Source organism: Ascaphus truei, chromosome 6 (assembly GCF_040206685.1).
Source record: "Ascaphus truei isolate aAscTru1 chromosome 6, aAscTru1.hap1, whole genome shotgun sequence".
In the NCBI taxonomy this organism is placed as follows: Eukaryota; Metazoa; Chordata; class Amphibia; order Anura; family Ascaphidae; genus Ascaphus; species Ascaphus truei.
This window is the reverse complement of record NC_134488.1, coordinates 46,346,241-46,372,443: the sequence shown is the minus strand read 5'-3', so window position 1 is coordinate 46,372,443 and position 26,203 is coordinate 46,346,241. Positions and strand designations below refer to the sequence as shown.

Here is a 26,203-nt window from a genome sequence, read left to right as displayed (position 1 = left end):
TCAGAGGAAAGGACCAAGCCTGGCTTCATAGGGCACCTCAGCCCAAACACGAACTGTCAAAAGCAAGAAGTGCTGAAATACAAAGGGAATCAACAGATAAAGACAAATATAAGCTACTTACAGTACTTATTTGAACATAAACAAATGATGACCACGTAGAAGATGGCGGAGGGTGAAGTCTCTAATGCAGTGTTTTTCAACAGGGGTTCCTGTGTTCCCCTGGCATCCCTAAAGGGTTCCCTGTAATTTTCAAGCCATTTGAAAATATTACCAAATACAGAAGAATTTACAATGCATCTGATCTCAGACGCGCTATTAGAGAGGGTTGGGGTTCCTTACAATGCATCTGATCTCTGATGCGCGATTAAAGAGGGTTGGGGTTCCTTACAATGCATCTGATCTCAGACGCGCTATTGGAGAGGGTTGGGGTTCCTTACAGTGCATCTGATCTCTGACGCGCGATTAGAGAGGGTTGGGGTTCCTTACAATGCATCTGATCTCAGACGCGCTATTAGAGAGGGTTGGGGTTCCTTACAATGCATCTGATCTCAGACGCGCTATTAGAGAGGGTTGGGGTTCCTTACAATGCATCTGATCTCAGACGCGCTATTAGAGTGGGTTGGGTTTCCTTACAATGCATCTGATCTCAGACGCGCTATTAGAGAAGGTTTCAGTTCTGCAGAATTTCACAATATAATTATAGGGTGTAACACTTGCGCTCACCACGAACAAGGCGGGACCCCAGTACTTAGGTGGGAAAGTACAAGACTGCGCACCCACAGGAGCGGATTCGCGCCTGGAGAGTGGATATTAGCGTGTCCGTTGTGCCATGGTCTGGGGTTGGAGCCGGGAGAGTGGTAGTATATCCGATAGCCGTGGTCAGGACTGGAGAGGTGCGAGTAAAACAATGATGGTTGAACATACATCTTTATGCGACTCAAGTTCAAACTTTCCATATATCCTTTCTTGAAATAAGATATAAGGTTCTAAGTAATCAGAAGTTAAAATGTGTTTTTACATCATTTAACGTGTTTTGTATCAATGTTATAACCATTTCTGATAGGAGCTATATGTGGTGTTTAACCAGGATTGGACCGACTTAGTTATATTCTGGTTAAATGATTTGGATATATCTTAATATGAACTATTACATATTTATCGGTTTAGGACCATTGGTTGCGGCCTTTTTGCCGCGTTCTTATCTCTGCCTGCGTTTATGCGCCACTCACTTAATTTAAGACCCCTTACTCTAAGCCCCTACCCTAAACCCCTTACCCTAATTCCCTACCCTAAAAACCTTAACCCTTTGCCGTAAAAACCCTATCCTTAACCCCCTACCCTAACCGCTAAAACCCCTTAAATTAACTTGCCTTATTGGCGAAGCAGCCAGCAGCGGTGTCCAGCGTCAGGACGCCTGCGGTGTAAGGCCACGCCGGCGGACACTTGGTGGCGGCAAAACGGCTGCGACCAAACGTCTGTTTCCGCCTATTTATTATGTTGTATAATCTTAATTGTGTATTTTTTACTTTTTTAATTTTTTAGATTAGATTTTTTTTTTTTTTTTTTTAACCCTTTCCCAAATTAACCCTAAAGTATCTAAATAAGTTGAGAAACCCCAAGCTCAGGATCCGGTGTCAACTGAGAAATGAAAAGGTAGCCGTTGTAACTACGTAATGTTACATTACGTGCAAAGACTGTCACACATTGGTTCTTATCGTGTAGGAAGATTCTTATATACAGTTCTTTATCACATACAATGAGCAAATCAGACTCGTTTCTATCACATATGAAGAGTTACACATACTGGTTATTGTCATACGTCAACATCCGTACACTCTGGTCTTACCACATTTATTACAATAGAAATGGGACTTAAATGAATCGGTCTTAATACTCAGGGATTAAACTCCTCAAGAAAAAGAAAGCTGGCTAAAAGATAATTTCACAAATATAAAAAGGAGATTTAAAAATTTTTTTTATTCATGAAACACTTCAGGGCGACAGATAACCCGATCCTACAGAATAAATATGTTAATCAAACCTATTTTGCCGCAGATAAACAAGTTAAAAAAAAGAGTTTCTGCTATCTTAATACATAAAATAATATCCTTTCAATTAGCAGACACTTTGCAAGATGAAGAAGGCAGATTTGTATTGATTAAAGGGAAATTAGAAGTTAAGCTATGTACCTTAATGAATATATATGCCCCCTAGTACTAGACAAGAAATTTTTTTGATCATTTATTACTGCTAGCTTACATCTTTATTGATGGAACATGGGTAATGGCAGGTGACTTTAACTCAGTTATGAATCTAAAGAAAGATAAATCTATTCTTCCATTATCACTGAATGCAAACTCTAATAAGCCATTTGTCTGATTTATCAAGAAATTGGGGGTCTTTGATGGATGGTCTTTGATGGATGGAGAATATTAAATCCTACCGGTAATAATTGTACTTTTTTTTTCTCTAATCCCCATAAGAGCTATTCCAGAATAGATTATATATTTTTAAACCAGAGACTAGTTCCTGATATTGCGGATGCAGATTTTGGTCCAGTTGTGCTGGCTGATCATGCCCTAGTATCAAATCTATCTCCAAGGGTTTTCTTACATATCCCCCTTATTCCTTATGGCGGTTTAATGACGGACTGCTAGAACACCCTGATACTCATAAAGACTTTCAGAAAGTTCTAAGATTACTTGCAGATAAACCCAGCCTCAGATATATCAGGCCCGCAGCATTGGATGCTCATACAGCAGTTATTACAGTTATTCTGTAAAAATTTCAATACAGTGACAAGAAAAAGAGAGAGAGAGAGAGAAATCCTCACTCTGCCATCCAAACATAGATCGCTAGAATTTGAAGATAAGCAAAACCCAAATGTAGAGCAAGAAAATAAGATGGTTATCTTGAGAAGTAAACTGAATATGTTTTTTACCCCCGTACCAGCTTCACATTGCAAGGCCTGCAACTAACCTCACACTGATGAGACCCAAAAGATCGAAACAAGCTGTCTGTGAGTGAGGTTACTGGCTCTGCACTTCTGTAACCCAGGCTGTGCTGATCAGCTGTGTAATGCGGCAGGCATAAGCTTATAGGGGTCCATGTTAAAATGGATTAAGAAGTAAGGAGTGGCTGTGCTCCGTTGCATGTCATTACCCAGAATCCCTGGCTGCAGTGGAAGCATTGTATGCTAAGAGATAATGGGGAAAGGCAGGGTTGCAGACATGCCACCAGGGCTGACTGGGATTATGGCGGGGTTCGGTGCTAGGGGAGCGCGCGGGGTCTTTTACCTTGTCTCCGGCATCTCCTTCACTTACATCGCACCATCATGTGATGTCGCATCCCCAAGTGATGTCATAGCGACGCGTCGTCACAAGGAGAAGATGCAGGGGGAGAAGCTTACAGCGAGAGAGAGACGATAAGAGGCGCTTAGAGAGACCCCCGAGCTCTCCCCGGCAATCAAATTAAATGTGGTGGGGAAGATCGCAGGGCCTCTGTAACCGCCGGGCTCAGTTCCACGGCATGAATGGCACTGCCACCACCCTGGCCATGCATGCAACTGCACCACAAGTGGTATTTTCACGTACTGTACGGTGGAGGGTTTTTGTCACAAATGGAATCCCTAATTAATTAGGATGAAATAGTAATAACAATAAAAGATTTCAAATCAGGAAAGTCTCCAGGACCAGATGGGTTGTCTAGTGCTTGTTCAAAATGTATATTAATGTTATAAAGGGTATCACACTCCCAGAAACTGCAAAGTAAGCAGCGATTACAGTAATCCCAAAACCAGATCAAGATCCAGTGAATTGTGCAAGCTATAGATCTATATCCTTTCCTAATACAGATCTAAAAATATTCTCAGAAATTCTAGTGAATAGGTTACTGCTGCGGCCGAGTTTATTCGAGCATTTGCCCGTTCTCGGCCGCAGCAGTAGCCTGGCGCACGCCAGAGGGTGACGGGCGCGCGCCGAAGCAGCGGAAGAGCGCCCTCCGATCGGGGCGCTCTCCCTCCCGCTGCCGGGTCCGCCGGGTCCCCCGGAACGCCCTGCCGCCGTCCCCCACATCGCGGGACACCAGGGCTCCCTCGGGGAGCCCTGGACGCGCGTGCAGGGGGCGCACGCTCCCGATGACGCGTGACCGCGCGTCGGTGACGCGCGGCACGCCGAGGGGCGGCCACTAGCAAGCCGGGAAATCTCCCGGCTTGCGGATCTGGCCGCAGTGCAATAAACTGTGTCGCCAGTGTTAGGAAAGGTGCTTCCTAAGCTCATACATCCAGATCAAGTTGGATTCATACCCTTTAGACACACTTCAGATAGCACAAGGAAGATAATTAATCTCATACATATCTCAAATCCAAGGAAATCTGTGCTTTTACTGCTTAGTTTAGATGCTGAAAAAACATTTGATCGTATTAATTGGACTTTCATTATATCGATTTTAACATTTTATGGACTAAGCACAAACTTTATGAAATGGGTGAATGAACTAAGTCATCTCCCGGTAGCTAGTGTAAAAATGAGTGGATACATTTCAGAGATATTCCCCATACGCATTAAGACCAGGCAAAGGTGTCCATTGTCTCCTCTAATTTTTGCAACGGTAATTGAGACATTGGCTGCCAGAATCCGAGTAAATCCAGACATTTCAGGCATCAAGGTTGGGGGTAACAAATATAAAACATCCGTATATGTTGATTATATATTTATGAATATAACAAAACCAATTATCTCCTTGCCTAATTTATTAAAGGATTTAGAAGAGTGTGGGGGTTTTACAGGGTTTAAAGTAAATACTTCCAAATCTGAAGCAATGGGGATACAGTATTCCACAGCATTGCAAAAAAAATCGATTAAGACAATTTAAAAAAATAAAGAGTTGAAGGTTTGGAAACAATATACCATATCTTTGTTGGGCAGATTAATGTGTATAACAATTTCTGTTTTACCCAGACTCATATCTTTTTTTTGTTTTTTTTTTCTAACTTAAATTTTATTCGTTTTGGAAATTGCTTACAGAAAGAAAAAGATACATAGTTGACAAGTAAATCGTTGAAAACACTCGATCCCATTTTTCTTGTCACGTTAATAATTCAAAATAAATTGATATGGGGAGGGGGTGGGTACCTGTCCATGTTTCCTAGTCAATTAAATGCAATACGGTGTCACTGCTCACTCCGTCTGCCAGGGGGTAATTTCCCCCGCGGGCCCGGCACAATCCCAGCACCTCGGGGACTCACAATTTCTGTTTTCAAGCCCCTCTTTCGCTCTTCCATCTATCAAGGGAGAACGCATTTCCTTACTATAAAAGCATGATCCTGGCATTGTTTATTCCGGGGATATCCGTCTGAGTCAACCGAGGCAGCCAGACTTTTTGGAATTTTGAGCCAGAGTCGTTAACCAAACAGGTTAATTTTTCCATCTGGCATACAATCCAAATTCTATTTCTAATCTTGGGTGTGGTTGGAATTTCTTGCCGATCTCGCACCTCGTTGCTGTTGCCAAATGAGCAACTCATTTACGCTGGACCCTGGATAGACCTTGCATTGGCCTATTTAATAGAAATATCCACGGGTCTAAAGGAATTGTGAGGCCCAACATCCTCTGGAGCCAATCTCTAATTTGTTCCCATAGGGGCACTAACTTAGGGCAAGATCACAGCATATGTAACAAATCTGCCGGCTCTCCACATTGTTTCGGGCACAATGGTTGAGTAACCTGGTACAAATTTGGATAATTTTAGTGGGGTGAGATACCAGCTCATTAAGACTTTCTATGTGTTCTCCCTTAATGTCGTGCAAATCGAGCTCTTAGCTGCTGCGGTGAACATCTCATCCCATTCCTCTTCTCCTGGTATCTCGCCCAAGTCGACTTCCCATTGGGACATTTAATTTCCTAACATACCCTGGGCCAGAACAGGTTACTTCTCTGTGCATCTGAAATGTGAGTCCCCTTGTGTCTGTTTCCAAAATACAGAGCTGTTCAAAATTGGTCAGACTCCTATCTTTTTCAAACTCTTCCCATTGAGATAAACAATGCTCATTTAAATACATGGCAAAACATCAATTTCAACTTGACTTGGTTGGCTAAAAAAGCCTAGGTTAGGGGGGCACAACTCCAGTTCTACCCCAGCCCCCAACAGGTCAGGTTTTCAGGATATCCCAGCATCAGCACAGGTGGCTCAATCAGAGACTCGGTCAACTGAGCCTCTGATTGAGCCACCTGTGCTGAAGCAGGGTCAGATTTAGCCACCTGTGCTGAAACAGAGATAACCTGACAACCTGACCTGTTTAGGGGCTTGAGGGCCGGAGTTGAGCCCCCCTAACCTAGGGTGGCCAAAGAAATATTATATGGATCCACAGAATAGAATTCAAAGTGTGTGTGTGTGTTTTTAGTTCCATAGCGCCAAACGGGTTTGGTGTTTTTACGATACCATTTCGGTGCCGGGAATATAATAATACAGAAGGGAAAAGTGCATCAAGGCATACATGTGGCACTGGGAGAGAGGAGTCGCTGACCCCAAGAGCTTTCAATCTTATCGGCATGTGGGCAGTAAAAGTGTGTTGGATTAGTGAGTACTGGTCATCCAGGACCAGAATACAATAGTGTCATTACAGCAAGGGGGCTCAAGACCCCCCCCCCCAACAGGTCAGGGTTCAGAATATCCCAGCTTCAGCACAGGTGGCTCAATCAGAAGAGGCTTAGTTGAAGACTGAGCCCCCTGTGCTGAAGCAGGGACTGATTGAGCCCCCTGTGCTGAAGCTGGGATATTCTGAAAACCTGACCTGTTGAGGGGGTCTTGAGGACTGGAGTTGAGCCCCCCTCCAGAGGAAGCCCAAGCGGGAAGCTGAGGTGGTGGAAAGAGATCAATTAGATGGAAGGAAGAGAGGAGCTGAGGGTAACCCACCCTCCTCCCCCCGCAGCCCCCGCACCCTCCCCCCACAGCCCCCGCACCCTCCTCCCCCCCTGCCCCCTCACGCTCCTCCCCCCTGCGGCCCCCGCACCCTCCTCCCCCCTGCGGCCCCCGCACCCTCCTCCCCCCTGCGGCCCCCGCACCCTCCTCCCCCCTGCGGCCCCCGCACCCTCCTTCCCCCCTGCCCCCGCACCCTCCTCCCCCCTGCGGCCCCCGCACCCTCCTCCCCCCTGCGGCCCCCACACCCTCCTCCCCCCTGCGGCCCCTGCACCCTCCTCCCCCTGTGGCCCCTGCACCCTCCTCCCCCTGCGGCCCCCGCACCCTCCTCCCCCTGCGGCCCCTGCACCCTCCTCCCCCTGCGGCCCCCGCACCCTCCTCCCCCTGCGGCCCCCGCACCACCACGTAGCGTCCGATGAGATCTGAATCTGAGATGATAAAAACCAGCCAGTGACGGAATTATCTGCAGGGAGCCGGCTGGGAAATGTCACGTCCGGGCTGCTGCAGCCTCGGAGATATCTCTGCCGGAGGAATTATTCAGCTTGCGATAGTAACATAGAAAGCCAAGCAGTAACATAGTAACAGAACAGTAACATAGTAACAAAACAGTAATGTAGTGACAAAGCAGTAACATAGCAACAAAACAGTAATGTAATGACAAAGCAGTAAGATTGTAACAAAGCAGTAACATAGTAACAAAACGGTAATGTAGTGACAAAGCAGTAAGATAGTAACAAAACAGTAATGTAGTGACAAAGCAGTAACATAGAAACAAAACGTTAATGTAGTGACAGCAGTAACATAGTAACAAAACGTTAATGTAGTGACAAAGCAGTAACATAGTAACAAATCGGTAATGTAGTGACAAAGCAGTAACATAGTAACAAAACAGTAATGTAGTGACAAAGCAGTAACATAGAAACAAAACGATAATGTGGTGACAAAGCAGTAACATAGTAACAAAACAGTAATGTGGTGACAAAGCAGTAACATAGTAACAAATCGGTAATGTAGTGACAAAGCAGTAACATAGTAACAAATCGGTAATGTAGTGACAAAGCAGTAACATAGTAACAAAACAGTAATGTAGTGACAAAGCAGTAACATAGAAACAAAACGGTAATGTGGTGACAAAGCAGTAACATAGTAACAAATCGGTAATGTAGTGACAAAGCAGTAACATAGTAACAAAACAGTAATGTAGTGACAAAGCAGTAACATAGTAACAAAACGGTAATGTAGTGACAAAGCAGTAACATAGTAACAAAACGGTAATGTAGTGACAAAGCAGTAACATAGTAACAAAACAGTAATGTAGTGACAAAGCAGTAACATAGTAACAAAACAGTAATGTAGTGACAAAGCAGTAACATAGTAACAAAACGGTAATGTAGTGACAAAGCAGTAACATAGTAACAAAACGGTAATGTAGTGACAAAGCAGTAACATAGTAACAAAACGGTAATGTAGTGACAAAGCAGTAACATAGTAACAAAACGGTAATGTAGTGACAAAGCAGTAACATAGTAACAAAACAGTAATGTAGTGACAAAGCAGTAACATAGTAACAAATCGGTAATGTAGTGACAAAGCAGTAACATAGCAACAAAACAGTAATGTAGTGACAAAGCAGTAACATAGTAACAAAACAGTAATGTAGTGACAAAGCAGTAACATAGTAACAAAAAGGTAATGTAGTGACAAAGCAGTAACATAGTAACAAATCGGTAATGTAGTGACAAAGCAGTAACATTGTAACAAAACAGTAATGTAGTGACAAAGCAGTAACATAGTAACAAAACAGTAATGTAGTGACAAAGCAGTAACATAGTAACAAATCGGTAATGTAGTGACAAAGCAGTAACATAGTAACAAAACGGTAATGTAGTGACAAAGCAGTAACATAGTAACAAAACGGTAATGTGGTGACAAAGCAGTAACATAGTAACAAAACAGTAATGTAGTGACAAAGCAGTAACATAGTAACAAAACGGTAATGTGGTGACAAAGCAGTAACATAGTAACAAAACGGTAATGTATTGACAAAGCAGTAACATAGTAACAAAACAGTAATGTAGTGACAAAGCAGTAACATAGTAACAAAACGGTAATGTAGTGACAAAGCAGTAACATAGTAACAAAACAGTAATGTAGTGACAAAGCAGTAACATAGTAACAAAACGGTAATGTAGTGACAAAGCAGTAACATAGTAACAAAACAGTAATGTAGTGACAAAGCAGTAACATAGTAACAAAACGGTACTGTAGTGACAAAGCAGTAACATAGTAACAAAACAGTAATGTAGTGACAAAGCAGTAACATAGTAACAAAACAGTAATGTAGTGACAAAGCAGTAACATAGTAACAAAACGGTAATGTAATGACAAAGCAGTAACATAGTAACAAAACGGTAATGTAATGACAAAGCAGTAACATAGTAACACAACGGTAATGTAGTGACAAAGCAGTAACATAGTAACAAAACGGTAATGTAGTGACAAAGCAGTAACATAGTAACAAAACAGTAATGTAGTGACAAAGCAGTAACATAGTAACAAAACGGTAATGTAGTGACAAAGCAGTAACATAGTAACAAAACGGTAATGTAGTGACAAAGCAGTAACATAGTAACACAACGGTAATGTAATGACAAAGCAGTAACATAGTAACAAAACGGTAATGTAGTGACAAAGCAGTTTAAGTTGAAAAGAAAGAAATGTTCATTGAGTAATCTTTGCTAAATCCTAGCTAGGTGAGATACTCCGCGAATATGGACTGATATTTTCCAGAAAAAAAAATATATATATGTATAAACACACTGTTTTACGTTCACTGGACCAGACCCCCCGCCCCCTCACCTAATATACCAGTGTTAATGTTAATGCTCTGTATATAATTCTATTATTTATTTTATACACCGATGTTACTGCAGTATGGTGCTATTATACACCTATGTTACTGCAGTATGGTGCTATTATACACCTATGTTACTGCAGTATGGTGCTATTATACACCTATGTTACTGCAGTATGGTGCTATTATACACCTATGTTACTGCAGTATGGTGCTATTATACACCTATGTTACTGCAGTATGGTGCTATTATACACCTATGTTACTGCAGTATGGTGCTATTATACACCTATGTTACTGCAGTATGGTGCTATTATACACCTATGTTACTGCAGTATGGTGCTATTATACACCTATGTTACTGCAGTATGGTGCTATTATACACCTATGTTACTGCAGTATGGTGCTATTATACACCTATGTTACTGGAGTATGGTGCTATTATACACCTATGTTACTGCAGTATGGTGCTATTATACACCTATGTTACTGGAGTATGGTGCTATTATACACCTATGTTACTGCAGTATGGTGCTATTATACACCTATTTTACTGGAGTATGGTGCTATTATACACCTATGTTACTGCAGTATGGTGCTATTATACACCTATGTTACTGGAGTATGGTGCTATCATACACCTATGTTACTGCAGTATGGTGCTATCATACACCTATGTTACTGCAGTATGGTGCTATTATACACCTATGTTACTGCAGTATGGTGCTATTATACACGTATGTTACTGCAGTATGGTGCTATTATACACCTATGTTACTGCAGTATGGTGCTATTATACACCTATGTTACTGCAGTATGGTGCTATTATACACCTATGTTACTGCAGTATGGTGCTATTATACACCTATGTTACTGCAGTATGGTGCTATTATACACCTATGTTACTGCAGTATGGTGCTATTATACACGTATGTTACTGCAGTATGGTGCTATTATACACCTATGTTACTGCAGTATGGTGCTATTATACACCTATGTTACTGCAGTATGGTGCTATTATATCCTGGCATGTTATCGTGAAATGGAGGATGTTTTATATGTAAATATTGAGAAAGGCTCATGAATGAGCCAAACCATTGAGCTAATAAATGCACATACTGTATCTTTTACAGATTTGAGTGCTGGTCTTATATGGGGAGGGGTGTGTGTATATATAATATATATATAACGGAAATAGCCGTGTTAGTTCAGTTGCGATAGTGCAGAATAAATGAGTTTTTCAGTATCAGGTCATACCTTTTTTATTTGGACTAACAATTTATGTCATAGGATATATATATATATAATATATACGCACACATGCACACACACCTGTTAAGTCTCACAATGGGGAATAATTCCTACTCTATCCTTCCCTGCAGGTGTATATTTTGAGTTCAGCACATCCCAGCATTCATTCATTTCCTTTCTAATAATATATCCAATGAAATGTATGGACTGGATGTGCCGGCTCAGCCTCCCCGGGCAGTAACCCTCACACGGTCACTGCCCTTTGCTGCGTGTGAAATCTCATTCCTTCTCATCTCAGCGGATGAATCTGTGTTAATTGCAAAGCCCCCGAGGCTCTTCCCGTCCCGTTTCCTGGGATTGACTGGATATATATATATATGTAAATAGTAATTATGTCCGTTCTAATGACAGCTTTGTCTCTAACATTTATATCCGGTGCACCTCTGCTGACGTTCTGAGGTGGCACAGCGGAGAAGGAGCGAGACGTCACCCCCGGCAGACAGCTCGCTTGCCGTGCTTCAGTTTTAAGAGTCTTTCCCTGCTTTCTGCCCGTGAATGTTAATCAGACCTCACTCCCGAGGCGCCTCTCTAACCCTCGGCTCCGTGCCCGCGAGAACGAGCGCACAACGCTTCCCTGCAAACACGAGGGCTTGGATTCCCAGCAAAAAAGGAGGGCACAGATTCTCGGACGCCTTCAATGTTCTTCATCATCATCTTCATCATCGTCCTATTTAAATACTTCACAGTTAAACAAATTAAAACGATATACACTTGTTATGTTAGGCAGGGAAAGCCATGAGGAAGAGGTAAGTGTTACAACGAGCCCAGCGGTAAGGTAGATACACACCTGACCCCCCGTTCAGTAGCGAGTTCCCGACCTCTGAAGCTGCACACGAGAAGACCCCCACCCACCCAGCGTGGGGGGCAGTACCCTTGCTGCAGAGAGGCGGACATCCCCTCTCCCCCCCCCGAGGACCTGGAATCACAGCCAGTATCTCTCCGCGGCTTCCGGTGACACTGCAGGTAGGCAGACACTTGGCCTCCCAAAGGTTTAAAAGGCCATTATGACCCAATTGATCTGAACCCGGATAGATCGCTGGGCGCCAGTGCAGAGCGCCTGAGATGGGAGCGATCGGCTCAGAGCGAGAAACATGTCTTAGCGCCCGAGCTGCAGCGTTCTGCACAAGCGGGAGCCTCCGCGTCAGGCTTACGTGCCGGTGCACTGTAGAGTTCCTTTATGCCCGTCTGACCTCTCCGGCAGCACAGGGGTTAACCCAGTGATTCTCAAGATCCTCCAACAGGTCAGATTTTCAGGATATCCCTGCTTCAGCACAGGTGGCTCAATCAGTGGCTCAGTCGAAGATGGGGATATCCTGAAAACCTGACCTGTTGGTGGCCCTTGAGGACTGGAGTTGGCCAGTATTTGACTGAGCCACTGAGCCACCTGTGCTGAAGCAGGGATATACTGGAAACCTGACCTGAATTCAAGTCGGACAATATAAAATGACCTCCGAAGTAGACAAATGATTTACTAAATGGTGCTAAGCATCAGCCCACTTTAAAGCAATCCCCTCTAATTAGGGAATGACAAATGTGTCGCAACCCTGCGAAAGTTCGTTTGCGCCTTTTATTTAAACCCCGCGTGAAAGCATTTCCGCTCAAGTCTTTATTCCACCACAAGGTTTTTTTTTCTTTAAGTTCTCGTCACTTTTAGTCGAATTGTCACATAAATCGACTTAAAAAATAATAATATACAGGTGACTTTTTCAAACACTTTTTCCATCATTGTTACCATTATAATGTCTTTTTGTTGCACTCTGGGGATATTACTTTGCCTCCTGGGGGAAATGAAAATGGCTCCTGCTATTCCCACGCATTTAATGCAACAGTGTTAGTAATATTATAAACAGATGAAAAGTCAACAAAAACAAAGATTTTGGTCCTAGGAGGGACTGACACCTTAACCATAAGCATTAGTACACTTTGCCCCTAGGAGGCACTGACCCCTTAACATGTCACTGCCGTAAGTACACTTTGCCCCTAGCAAGCACTACCAATTGAGGTAATGGTTAGCACTGTTTAGTAAACTTGCTCCTGTGTTGTAATGAAGGCTTTAGTGGTGCTGCAGTTAGCTTGTGTTTACTAGTATACCCGGCCCTTGAGCTGTAATCACAATCCTGCTGACTTCATAGCAGAAAGCAGCAGGTATCACTTGCCTGGAATTTACTTTGGTCATCATTAGCTCTGCTCTGGTGACACAGCTGCTGACTGCTCCCTGATTATCACTGAGACGGGCTCTCCTGCCCCTAATCAGAGGGGATCTGTGCTTCTCTCACTGAGACTGGATCTCCTGCCCCTAATCAGGGGGATCTGTGCCCCTCTCACTGAGACTGGATCTCATGCCCCTAATGCTCCAGACCCTGACAACCTGGTCACGAACTACAACTTTGCCCTAACCTCTCTTGATCTACATGCCCGCTTTGTCTCTGCCATCCTCGCCCCCTCCTAGCCCCCGACCCTGGCTAAATTCCCACACGCGCATGCTGCGTTCCTGCACTTGTTCCTCCTCACTTTTAAAGCTTTACACTCTTCTGCCCCTCCTTACATCTCAGCTCTAATTTCTCGTTATGCACCATCCCGATTCTTTTGTTCTGCTCAAGGATGTCTTCTCTTTACCCCCTTTGTATCTAAAGCCCTCTCCCGCCTTAAAACTTTCTCACTGACTGCCCCACACCTCTGGAATGCCCCTCCCCTAAATACCCGACTAGCGCCCTCTCTATCCTCCTTTAAGACCCACCTTAATACACACCTGCTTAAAGAAGCATATGAGCGGCTCCATGGCTGATAATTAACACCTCTTACATTAACCTTAGCCCCCTGCAGACACACTTACCAGAACGCCCTCCTACTGTCTCTGTACGTCCTTCCTACCTACCAATTAGACTGTAAGCTCTTCGGAGCAGGGATTCCTTTTCCTAAATGTTAATTTTCATGTCTGAAGCACTTATTCCCATGATGTGTTATTTGTATTATTTGTTAGTTATATGATTACCACGTGTATTACTGCTGTGAAGCGCTATGTACATTAATGGCGCTATATAAATCCTAATCTGGGGATCTCTGTCCCTCAACATGGGAGACTGTCTGAACTACAGAAATTATTATCCCCTGTGTTATTAATTATGTGTGTCTGTGTGATGTGCAGAGCAGTGTGTTTGTCTGTGTGATGTGCAGAGCAGTGTGTGTGTCTGTGTGATGTGCAGAGCAGTGTTTGTGTCTGTGTGATGTGCAGAGCAGTGTGTGTCTCTGTGTGATGTGCAGAGCAGTGTGTGTGTTTGTGTGATGTGCAGAGCAGTGTGTGTCTCTGTGTGATGTGCAGAACAGTGTGTGTCTCTGTGTGATGATATGCAGAGCAGTGTGTGTGTCTGTGTGATGTGCAGGGCAGTGTGTGTCTGTGTGATGTGCAGAGCAGTGTGTATGTCTGTGTGATGTGCAAAGCATTGTGTGTGATGTGCAGAGCAGTGTGTGTCTGTGTGATGTGCAGAGCAGTGTGTGTGATGTGCAGAGCAGTGTGTGTCTGCGTGATGTGCAGAGCAGTGTGTATGTCTGTGTGATGTGCAGAGCAGTGTGTGTCTGCATGATGTGCAGAGCAGTGTGTATGTCTGTGTGATGTGCAGAGCAGTGTGTGTGATGTGCAAAGCAGTGTGTACCTGTGTGATGTGCAGAGCAGTGTGTGTCTGTGTGATGTGCAAAGCAGTGTGTCGGTGTGATAATGTGCAGAGCAGTGTGTGTGATGTGCAGAGCAGAGTGTGTGTGTGTGATGTGCAGAGCAGTGTGTGTGATGTGCAGAGCAGTGTGTGTGATGAGCAGAGCAGTGTGTGTGATGTGCAGAGCAGAGTGTGTGTGTGATGTGCAGAGCAGTGTGTGTGTGATGAGCAGAGCAGAGTGTGTGTGATGAGCAGTGTGTGTGATGTGCAGAGCAGAGTGTGTGTGTGTTGTGCAGAGCAGTGTGTTACATGCTGCAGGTCGGTCTCACTGTTCTGCCTCTTCCTAGGCTCAGTATGCTCTCTCTGCATCTCCAGAGCTTTACATCCCCAGTAACAAATGCTGACAGGTCTGAAGAGCACAGAGCGGCCTGGTCTAGGTCTCTCCCATCCCCTGAGATCTGCTGCACAAAGACCTGGGGGGAGAGACTGCAAGAGGTGAGAGAGATATACAGGGAGAGAAGGGATACACTGAGAGAGAGAGGGGTGGAGGGGAGAGAGAGAGGGGTGGAGGGGAGAGAGAGAGGGGTGGAGGGGAGGGGGAGAGAGAGAGGGGTGGAGGGGAGGGGGAGAGAGAGAGGGGTGGAGGGGAGGGGGAGAGAGAGAGGGGTGGAGGGGAGGGGGAGAGAGAGAGGGGTGGAGGGGAGGGGGAGAGAGAGAGGGGTGGAGGGGAGGGGGAGAGAGAGAGGGGTGGAGGGGGGGGAGAGAGAGAGGGGTGGAGGGGGGGGGGAGAGAGAGAGGGGTGGAGGGGGGGGGAGAGAGAGAGGGGTGGAGGGGGGGAGAGAGAGAGGGGTGGAGGGGGGGGGAGAGAGAGAGGGGTGGAGGGGGGGGAGAGAGAGAGGGGTGGAGGGGGGGGAGAGAGAGAGGGGTGGAGGGGGGGGGGGAGAGAGAGAGGGGTGGAGGGGGGGGGGGAGAGAGAGAGGGGTGGAGGGGGGGGGAGAGAGAGAGGGGTGGAGGGGTGGAGGGGGGAGAGAGGGGTGGAGGGGGGGGGAGAGAGAGAGGGGTGGAGGGGGGGGAGAGAGAGAGGGGTGGAGGGGGGGGAGAGAGAGAGGGGTGGAGGGGGGGGGGGGAGAGAGAGAGGGGTGGAGGGGGGGGGGAGAGAGAGAGGGGTGGAGGGGTGGAGGGGGGAGAGAGGGGTGGAGGGGGGGGGAGAGGGGTGGAGGGGGGGGGGGAGAGAGGGGTGGAGGGGGGGGAGAGAGAGAGGGGTGGAGGGGGGGAGAGAGAGGGGTGAAGGGGGGGAGAGAGAGAGGGGTGGAGGGGGGGGGAGAGAGAGGGGTGGAGGGGGGGAGAGAGAGAGGGGTGGAGGGGGGGGGGAGAGAGAGAGGGGTGGAGGGGGGGGAGAGAGAGAGGGGTGGAGGGGGGGGAGAGAGAGAGGGGTGGAGGGGGGGGAGAGAGAGGGGTGGAGGGGGGGAGAGAGGGGTGGAGGGGGGGAGAGAGAGAGGGGTGGAGGGGGGGGAGAGAGAGAGGGGTGGAGGGGGGGAGAGAGAGAGGGGTGGAGGGGGGAGAGAGAGGGGGGGAGAGGTGGAGGGGGGGGAGAGAGAGAGGGGTGGAGGGGGGGAGAGAGAGAGGGGTGGAGGGGGGGAGAGAGAGAGGGGGGGAGAGAGAGAGGGGTGGAGGGGGGGGGGAGAGAGAGAGGGGTGGGGGGGAGAGAGAGAGGGGTGGAGGGGGGGGAGAGAGAGAGGGGTGGAGGGGGGGGAGAGAGAGAGGGGTGGAGGGGGGGGGGGGAGAGAGAGAGGGGGGGAGGGGGGGGAGAGAGAGAGGGGTGGAGGGGTGGAGGGGGGAGAGAGGGGTGGAGGGGGGGGGAGAGAGAGAGGGGTGGAGGGGGGGGAGAGAGAGAGGGGTGGAGGGGGGGGAGAGAGAGAGGGGTGGAGGGGGGGGGGGAGAGAGAGAGGGGTGGAGGGGGGGGGGGAGAGAGAGAGGGGTGGAGGGGTGGAGGGGGGAGAGAGGGGTGGAGGGGGGGGGAGAGAGGGGTGGAGGGGGGGGGAGAGAGGGGTGGAGGGGGGGGAGAGAGAGAGGGGTGGAGGGGGGGGAGAGAGAGAGGGGTGAAGGGGGGGAGAGAGAGAGGGGTGGAGGGGGGGGGGAGAGAGAGGGGTGGAGGGGGGGAGAGAGAGAGGGGTGGAGGGGGGGGGGAGAGAGAGAGGGGTGGAGGGGGGGGGAGAGAGAGAGGGGTGGAGGGGGGGGAGAGAGAGAGGGGTGGAGGGGGGGGAGAGAGAGGGGTGGAGGGGGGGAGAGAGGGGTGGAGGGGGGGAGAGAGAGAGGGGTGGAGGGGGGGGGAGAGAGAGAGGGGTGGAGGGGGGGGAGAGAGAGAGGGGTGGAGGGGGGAGAGAGAGGGGGGGAGAGGTGGAGGGGGGGGAGAGAGAGAGGGGTGGAGGGGGGGAGAGAGAGAGGGGTGGAGGGGGGAGAGAGAGAGGGGGGGAGAGAGAGAGGGGTGGAGGGGGGGAGAGAGAGAGGGGGGGAGAGAGAGAGGGGTGGAGGGGGAGGGGAGAGAGAGAGGGGTGGGGGGGAGAGAGAGAGGGGTGGAGGGGGGGAGAGAGAGAGGGGTGGAGGGGGGGGGAGAGAGAGAGGGGTGGAGGGGGGGGGAGAGAGAGGGGTGGAGGGGGGGGGGAGAGAGAGGGGTGGAGGGGGGGGGGAGAGAGAGGGGTGGTGGGGGGGGGGAGAGAGAGGGGTGGAGGGGGGGGAGAGAGAGGGGTGGAGGGGGGGGAGAGAGAGGGGTGGAGGGGGGGGAGAGAGAGGGGTGGAGGGGGGGAGAGAGAGGGGTGGAGGGGGGGAGAGAGAGGGGTGGAGGGGGGGAGAGAGAGGGGTGGAGGGGGGGGGAGAGAGAGAGGGGTGGAGGGGGGGAGAGAGAGAGGGGTGGAAGGGGGGAGAGAGAGAGGGGTGGAGGGGGGGAGAGAGAGGGGTGGAGGGGGGGGGGGAGAGAGGGGTGGAGGGGGGGGGAGAGAGAGGGGTGGAGGGGGGGGGAGAGAGAGAGGGGTGGAGGGGGGGAGAGAGAGAGGGGTGGAGGGGGGGGGGAGAGAGAGGAGGGGGTGGTGGGGGGGGAGAGAGAGGGGTGGAGGGGGGGAGAGAGAGGGGTGGAGGGGGGGAGAGAGAGGGGTGGAAGGGGGGAGTGAGGGGTGGAGGGGGGGGGGAGTGAGGGGTGGAGGGGGGGAGAGGGGTGTAGGGGGGGGAGTGGGGTGTAGGGGGGGGGAGAGAGAGGGGGGGAGAGAGGGGTGGAGGGGGGGAGAGAGGGGGGAGAAAGGGGGGGGAGAGAGAGGGTGGAGAGAGGGGGTGGAGGGGGGGGGAGAGGGGTGGAGAGAGGGGGTGGAGGGGTGGAGGGGGGGGGAGAGAGGGGTGGAGGGGGGGGAGAAAGGGGTGGAGGGGGGGGGAGAAAGGGGTGGAGGGGGGGGGGGAGAAAGGGGTGGAGGGGGGGGAGAGAGGGGTGGAGGGGGGGAAAGAGGGGTGGAGGGGGTGTGTGGAGGGGGGGAGAGAGGGGTGGAGGGGGGGGAGAGAGGGGTGGAGGGAGAGAGAGAGGGGTGGAGGGGGAGAGAGAGGGGTGGAGGGGGAGAGAGAGGGGAGAGAAGGAATACACAGAGAGAGAGGGGGGAGAGACTGCAAGAGGTGTATCCTGAAGCCAGGGTCACGAATGATGTATGAATGACTCCAGTTAGCTTAACTCATGTCTCACCTCTTCCAAAGCACAAACAAGTCCTTTTCTCTTTCTTGGTTTTATTGAGGGAAATCACAGGGAGATAGGTGCTTGTAGATGTAATGTTGGGAGAGAGTGCTTCTCTGTCTGATGTGCCGTGTATCAATGATGAGACAGTGTAAAACAAAAAGGCCTTGCTGGGGTAAATAGCAGGCAGTTACTCACTCAGAGTCCAGGGTGAAAAGGAAGTGAGGAGTAAGGGTCACACTAGATGGGAAGTGGGACTATACTAACTGTCAGCAAGGACAGGGGGGTAGGAATAGCCCACTCTCAGCTAGGAGAATATGAGCTGCAGGCAACCAACACAGGCTATGTAAACAACATATAGCAATAATGTTGCATTTTACATGCAGCGTTGCTGCTGGGACAGGGGAAACTGACAGGCAATTAAACAAGGGAGAAATGGATCCCATAAACTAAAGGAGAGACGGAGGAATATGGAATCTAGTTCCAGGACACTCCCCGTCTGGTATCTGGAGATACCACTATTTTAGGTATATGTGGAACATATGTGCAATACAACATAACATGCAAAATTCATGTCCACATAACGATGGGATACCGGCCGGTACCACCAGTTTGAAGTCCTTGCCTTCTCGATAAGGTAGGTGAATGCACAGCTCTAGGTTAGCTTGATGCACCACAATGTCTCTCAGAGTCCATAGAACTGGTAGTCAGTTCTTCTTTGTTATAGTCCGATTTAGGCATTAGTAGGATAGTCTCTGTGATTGGTCTCACAAAGGTTTTAACGACCCCATTCTGGGTCACCCGAACTTCCACTTTGCGGACCCTTTCATCTTCGCTTGGGATGGTTTTGATAATAAGTCCCATGGGCCATTCGTTTCTTGTTACCTGTTTGTCTTTCAACAGAACCACATCTCCTACTTGAATATCTGGTTTAACCGTTTGCCATTTATGGCGTTCTTGGAGTGTCACCAGATACTCGCGTTTCCAGCGATCCCAAAATGTGTTAGCCAAGTGCTGCACCTGTCTCCACTGTCGTTTGTACATATCCTTAGAGTTGAAACCTTCGACTGGGGTGGGGATGTTCCCTACTTTCTGGGTTAGCAGCATTGCTGGTGTGAAAATACTTGGCGATTCTGGATCTGTTGACACTGGAATCAAGGGCCTAGCATTGATTATCGCTGATATTTCGGCCATGAATGTGGTTAACACTTCGTGAGTGAGTCGAGTCAGGTCGGTTTTTAGCATCATAGAGTCCAAGATACGACGGACTACCCCGATCATGCGTTCCCATGCTCCGCCCATGTGAGAGGAGTGAGGAGGGTTGAATGTCCACGTGCACTCTTGGTCGCGCAAGTATCTTTGGATACTATTGTCTCTATTATCTTTAGTGTTTATTTGTAATTCCTTACATGCTCCAACGAAATTGGTGCCACAATCGGAGCGTATTTGTTTAACTGGTCCTCTGACTGCTAAGAATCTTCTGAGGGCATTTATGATGCTTGAAGCATCCATAGATTCTATAATCTCGATGTGTATAGCTCGCGTACTCATGCAGGTGAAGAGTACCGCCCATCGCTTACTGTTTGCTAGTCCGCCTCTCGTTCTACGTGAGATGACCATCCAGGGCCCAAATACATCGAGTCCTACATAGGTAAAGGGGGGTTCTGTATTAAGTCTGTCAATAGGTAGATCTGCCATCCTTTGGTCTTGGCTTTTGCCTCGCAGCATTCGGCACCTAACACATTTGTGGAGATTACTGGCCACGCACCTTTTCATGCCAACGACCCAAATGCCTGCCGCCCTAATAGCGCCTTCGGTGAAGTGTCGTCTCTGATGCATGACTTGTTCGTGGTAGTAGCGCACCAACAAGGTAGCGATGTGATGCCGGCCAGGGATGATAAGAGGATTGCTTTCCTCCCTGCTCAGTTGGGACTTGTTGAGGCGGCCTCCTAGTCTCATGAGGCCGTCATCGTCGATGAAGGGATTCAACTTCCAAAGTGGGCTGTTTTTGGGAACACTCTTCCCTCCGCGAATGCAATTGATCTCTTCCGCATACGTTTCTCTCTGAACATGACTGAGAACAGTTTCCTTAGCCCTTGTGACTTCCTCCATGGTGCGCAACTCTTTGCAGGTGTGCCAGCCGTGGCAGCCAGTAGGTTTGCCATCTGGTGTCTGGCGGAAGGAGGAGGCTATATGCTTGAGATGGGCAACTGCTCGCAAGAGGGCTGTCCACCTTGAGAAGCGATGGAATCGATGTGATCTGAGTGCGTTTCTGTGCAATACATTGGTGAGTAACACGGATACTTGTGGGGGCCTTATCTCCGTATCCTTCTCGGGATCCACAAGTTCAAAGTCGCCAACTGGGGTTGGTGGCGTTTCCGCGGGCTGCGCAAGAAACTTTGGTCCTGTGAGCCACGACGTGTTCTGCAGTTGAGATGCGGGTACTGATCTGGTGGCGTGATATGCAGGATTTTGATCTGTGGGCACGTGGTGCCATTGTTCTGGTTGGGTTGTACGCCCTAGGTCATCAGAGTATTTTTCTGTCACAAACGCGTCTTCATAGTTCCTTTTGGTCTCGAGCTTCTCGTGGACCTGGAAGTGGTTCGGACAGGGTTTGAAGTGGGATGTGCGACCGTTCTCCAACAAGTTTGTTCGTAGGGCGCCTACGTTGTCGGGTCCTCGTATTCTGTCTATGCATACTTCTCCCACTACCACCCATCCTAGATCGAGCCTTTGAGCGCTTGGGCCGTTGTGGTCCCCGTTTCGCTGTTCACGGATCTTGTGTGCTCTAATGATATCCCTGCCAAGTAGCAGCATGATCTGGGCACCTTCGTCTAGTGGTGGGATACGATCGGCAATAGCTTTTAGATGGGGATGGTGTCGCACCACGTCTGGTGTGGGGATCTCACTCCTATCTTCTGCCATGTGATTGCACTCGATGAGTGTGGGAAGGGGCATGTTCACTTTGCCGTCTATTGAGCATGTGGTGTAGCCATTCACTCTTCTCCCTGTAGTCTCCATTCGCCCTGCGCACGTCCTGAGAGTGTAAGGGGAAGCACTGTCTTGTATATTGAACATGTCGAAGAATTCTGACCTGACCAGCGATCGGTTGCTCTGGTCGTCGATGATTGCATACATCCTTTTAGCTCTTTGGGGTTGTCCCTCTGGGTGCACTGCTAACAGACATATTTTAGAGCAAGATCTACCGTCGTTTCCTTCTCCACATACCTCTGTGCATTTGGACGCTACCGACGTCGTGGGGGGTGTATCTCCCACTTCTTCCTCCCCGCCCTGCTTTGTCGAAGGGTTGGGGGCTTCGCTTGATTTGGGCTTCATAGCTTCCGGATGTAAAGCGGCTATGTGCCTGTCGCTATCGCACTCTGTGCATTTCATAGCTTCTTTGCAGTCCTTGAATAAATGAGTTGTGGAAGCAAAACATTTGAAACAAGCTCCCCATTCCCTGAGTAAGTTCTTTCGCTCCTCTATGGGTTTCATTCTGAATCCGATACACTTGTTAAGCGGATGCGGCCTTTTGTGAATAGGGCATTCTTTGTTGAGGTCCCTTGGTTTCTTGTCCCTGTCGGCCGCCTGGCCGGGACTCGCGTGGGTTCTAGGGGGCACGTCCGTCCTGTGGACCGAGATGGGTGTTTGAGTGTTACCGTATCTCGCCGCTGGTCTCTCATTCCTCAGGCTGCTTTCACTGTGTGTGGTTTGCGTACCTAAGATGAAACTGGGATCGTTCCTGGTCCTTGCCGCTTCGCGGATGAAGCTCAAGAAGAATGAGAATGGGGGTTAGACGACTTGCTTCTCCCTTTTGTATTTGGAACCTTGTGAAATCCATCTTTCTTGGAGGTTGAAGGGTAGCTTCTCCAGGATGGGTCTCACTCCACGTGCTGAGTCTAGGACGTTGAGACCTATTAAGGAATGGTCTTTCCTTGCGAACTCCAGTTCTTGCAGCAGGTCCCCGAGCTCTCGTAACTTCGAGTAGTCTTTAGTTGTGATCTTGGGGAAGCTGTCGACTCTTTTGAAGAGCGAATACTCGACCGCTTCGGGGCTGCCGTAGGACTCTTCTAGCCTTTCCCACACTAGGTCAAGACCTACTTGGGGTTGGTGCACGTTTGCCGCCCGAAGTCTCTTTGCGTGCTCCCTGGATTCGTTCCCCAGGAACTTGAACAGTAGGTTGAGCTCTTCCCTAGCTGAGAAGTCCAAGCTGTTGATTGCATCTTTGAACGTGAACTTCCACGTCCGGTAGTTCTCAGGGCGGTCATCGAAGCTGATGAGTCCTGCTTGCACCAGGTCACGCCGGATCATGTACTTGGCTATGTCTGTCAGGCCTGAGGCATCAGCGTGTTTGTCCCGTTCTGAGGCAGTTGCTGGGAGGGTCTGTACGGTCGCCTCTTCCTTGGCGTGGACGCGTGATGACTGCTGGTCGGTGTGAGGGGCTGTGTTTTCCCGTGTGGGTGTACCTGGATGGCGAGCCTGTTGTAGTGCATCCGTGTGCGCGCTGGCGTGTGGATCACTTTTGCGGCTGTGGCTATCCCAGGCAGCATGTACCATTGAAGGAACAGCGTCTTCTCCTCGTGGGCCTAGCAAGTCTTCGGTGTCTGTGGAGTCACTCCATCTGTGTTGAGATGGTGCGCTGGTGTTTACACTGAAGAGGCTCCTTACGTAGTCTTCAGTGCGTTGGGCTGGATCCTCTGAGGCTATCCGTCTGTACGGTTGCTCCCCACCGTCCTGTCTCGCGGCTGCTTCTAGGACTTCAGGTTGGGCTATGGCGGCGGCGGCTTCCTTCTCTTGGTTTAGGGCCTTTGGGTTGACGTCCACCTCTGCCTTTTTCCGTGCAGCGGTGGCAGTGGCTGCAGCGGCGGTGGCAGCGGCAGTGGATGTCTGCTCCTCCTCTTCCAAGCGGGCCCTTTCTAGTTTCATGACTGCCTCTTTCTGAGCGTATGCGGCCCTGGCACGTGCGGCCTCTGCGGTGGCTCGCGCCTTGGTGGCGCTTGCGCTTGACGCGTGAGATTGCGCTGATCTCGCTGACTTTGAAGAATGCCTGGATGTGCTTGAGCGCTGCGATGCGGTTTCCAGCAAAAGGTCTTTCCTCTTACTCTCGGCTTCCGTGATAGAGGTTCGCACGCGGCTGTCACGTGTCAAGTCAATGTTATGCTGTAGGTCCCTTTCTTGCAGGCTTTCGCCGGTGTTAGCCCTGGCCAAGTAAGTGACGTATGCCTCTGACAGCTCTTGGTAGCGTGCATGATCTATCTTTAATTGAGTTATTGCCTGCTCGAGCTATTGTACATAATTGCCAGCGCCGGCGACATTGCGTATCCCAAGTGTGGTTGTTTCCCAGGCCAACTCTAATTTAGCGCGGTGCGCTTCAATGTCAGTCTCATATTTTTCGCGGGCCTTTTGTGTCAGTGTGACTGCCCGTTTGGGCCTTGCGCCTGCCTGCGCCTGTTGCAGTTGTGCAGCGGTCTCTGTGTCTGAGTGATCGCTTTCCTGAGTGATGTCTGGTGAGGCTCTGTTCTGCAATGCTGTAGGTGTGTGTAGGCCTTTAGCCAGTGCGTGTGGCGTGCGGTCTTTTACCTGTGTCAGCGATGGGCGTCTGTCTCAGATGATGCCGAGCGGTGTCCTGCAGCGTGCAGCGTAGGGGTAGCTGTACTCACAGGTGTCCGGTGGCTCTGACCCGTGCCCTGGTGGGTGTCCGGTAGCGTGGCCCTTGATGGCGCTTGCCGTGGGGACGTGCGCAGGGGTAGGTGAGATGGTGGCTCCTCACTATGGGGCTGTGCAGGGGGTGAACTCAGACAGAGAAAGGCAATTAGGTTTGTGTGTAAGGTGCACTGTCAGTCTGCAAAGCTGCTGCCTTGGGTGCAGGGTTGGTGCTGGCTGTGTCCAGTGTAAATCTGCTTGCTTATCTGTAAGGTTGCAGGCTGTGTGCAGTTTGCTGTATGAAGCTTGCTGCCCTGTCTGGCAGAGTAAAGCTGCTGCTTGTCCTGGGGTGCAGAGACTATTCTGTATAGCATAAGTCTTTGAGTAGTAGCTCCTGTGTGATTCCCTAACACAGGTCTTTGTTTTACTATCCTGAAGCCAGGGTCACGAATGATGTATGAATGACTCCAGTTAGCTTAACTCATGTCTCACCTCTTCCAAAGCACAAACAATTCCTTTTCTCTTTCTTGGTTTTATTGAGGGAAATCACAGGGAGATAGGTGCTTGTAGATGTAATGTTGGGAGAGAGTGCTTCTCTGTCTGCTGTGCAGTGTATCAATGATGAGACAGTGTAAAACAAAAAGGCCTTGCTGGGGTAAATAGCAGGCAGTTACTCACTCAGAGTCCAGGGTGAAAAGGAAGTGAGGAGTAAGGGTCACACTAGATGGGAAGTGAGACTATACTAACTGTCAGCAAGGACAGGGGGGTAGGAATAGCCCACTCTCAGCTAGGAGAATATGAGCTGCAGGCAACCAACACAGGCTGTGTAAACAACATACTGTATAGCAATAATGTTGCATTTTACATGCAGCGTTGCTGCTGGGACAGGGGAAACTGACAGGCAATTAAACAAGGGAGAAATGGATCCCATAAACTAAAGGAGAAACGGAGGAATATGGAATCTAGTTCCAGGACAAGGTGAGAGAGATATACAGGGAGAGAAGGGATACACAGAGATAGAGGGGGAGAGAGATGTACTGTACACTACAGTATACACAGAGAGAGAGAGAGATACAGGGAGAGAAGGAATACACAGAGAGAGTGGGGAGATAGAGAGATACAAGGATCGAAGGGATACACTGAGAGAGTGGGGGTGAGAGAGGGAGAGATGTATACACAGAGAGAAAGAGAGAGAGATACAGCGAGAGAAGGAATACACAGAGAGAGGTAGAGCGAGAGAGACTGCAGTAGGGGAGCAGGAAAGAGAGACTGCAGGAGGGGAGCAGGAAAGAGAGACTGCAGGAGGGGAGCAGGAAAGAGACTGCAGGAGGGGAGCAGGAAAGAGAGACTGCAGGAGGGGAGCAGGAAAGAGAGACTGCAGAAGGGGAGCAGGAAAGAGAGACTGCAGGAGGGGAGTGTAAGGCTGGGGCCTTGGTGCCTTCACCTGCTCAGAGGCATGCGGAGGCTGTGAAGTGACCCGCGTGAAGCGGTGCTTTCCCTGGCCATGGTGGACACGCCGTGGGGGGTGTGCCTAGGGGCATCATGGAGCTGGTTCACCCTCATTGGGTGAATCACTCACGTGACCGGCCTGTTGCATCAAGAAATCAGTTTCAACAGATTTCTTGCGCAACGCGCGCTCCCTCCCGCTTCCGCCCGCACGCCGCATGGAGGCGATCACTGCCTTAAGGCAGTCTGATCGCTCAGCGGCAGGCGGCTCCGCACGGTCTGTGGCACCGTGGCCCCAGCCTAAGAGAGAGACTGCATGAGGGGAGGAATAGAGAGAGACGAGAGAGAGACTGCATGAGGGGAGGAATAGAGAGAGAGGAGAGAGCGACTGCATGAGGGGAGGAATAGAGAGAGACGAGAGAGAGACTGCATGAGGGGAGGAATAGAGAGACACGAGAGAGAGACTGCATGAGGGGAGGAATAGAGAGACACGAGAGAGAGACTGCATGAGGGGAGGAATATAGAGACACGAGAGAGAGACTGCATGAGGGGAGGAATAGAGAGAGACGAGAGAGAGACTGCATGAGGGGGAGGAATAGAGAGAGACGAGAGAGAGACTGCATGAGGGGAGGAATAGAGAGAGACGAGAGAGAGACTGCATGAGGGGAGGAATAGAGAGAG

At 49.6% G+C, this 26,203-nt stretch overlaps 2 protein-coding genes across 5 annotated transcripts in view; one reads left to right on the top strand and one right to left on the bottom strand.

Annotated features, from left to right (window-relative positions):
- On the bottom strand, positions 1 to 24,553 carry LOC142498091 (uncharacterized). The gene is made up of 3 exons (XM_075606597.1): positions 24,014 to 24,553; positions 22,574 to 23,633; positions 1 to 72 (listed from the first exon to the last, which is right to left on the bottom strand). Exons 2-3 carry the CDS (start codon positions 23,357 to 23,359, stop codon positions 1 to 3), a joined length of 858 nt encoding a protein of 285 aa, XP_075462712.1. The 5' UTR covers positions 23,360 to 23,633; positions 24,014 to 24,553.
- Positions 1 to 26,203, top strand: part of GRIK4 (glutamate ionotropic receptor kainate type subunit 4) — a 213,137-nt gene that overhangs the window by 45,103 nt on the left and 141,831 nt on the right. The gene's annotated exons all lie outside the window — the stretch shown is intronic.

Excerpts from the sequence above, each read along its gene's own strand:
- LOC142498091 (XM_075606597.1), bottom strand. The coding sequence starts at position 23,359 with ATGAAACTAGAAAGGGCCCGCTTGGAAGAGGAGGAGCAGACATCCACT. Across the intron at positions 73-22,573 it reads GGAACGAATCCAGGGAGCAC|CACTTCTTGCTTTTGACAGT; the intron begins GCAAAGAGACTT and ends TTTGTATTTCAG.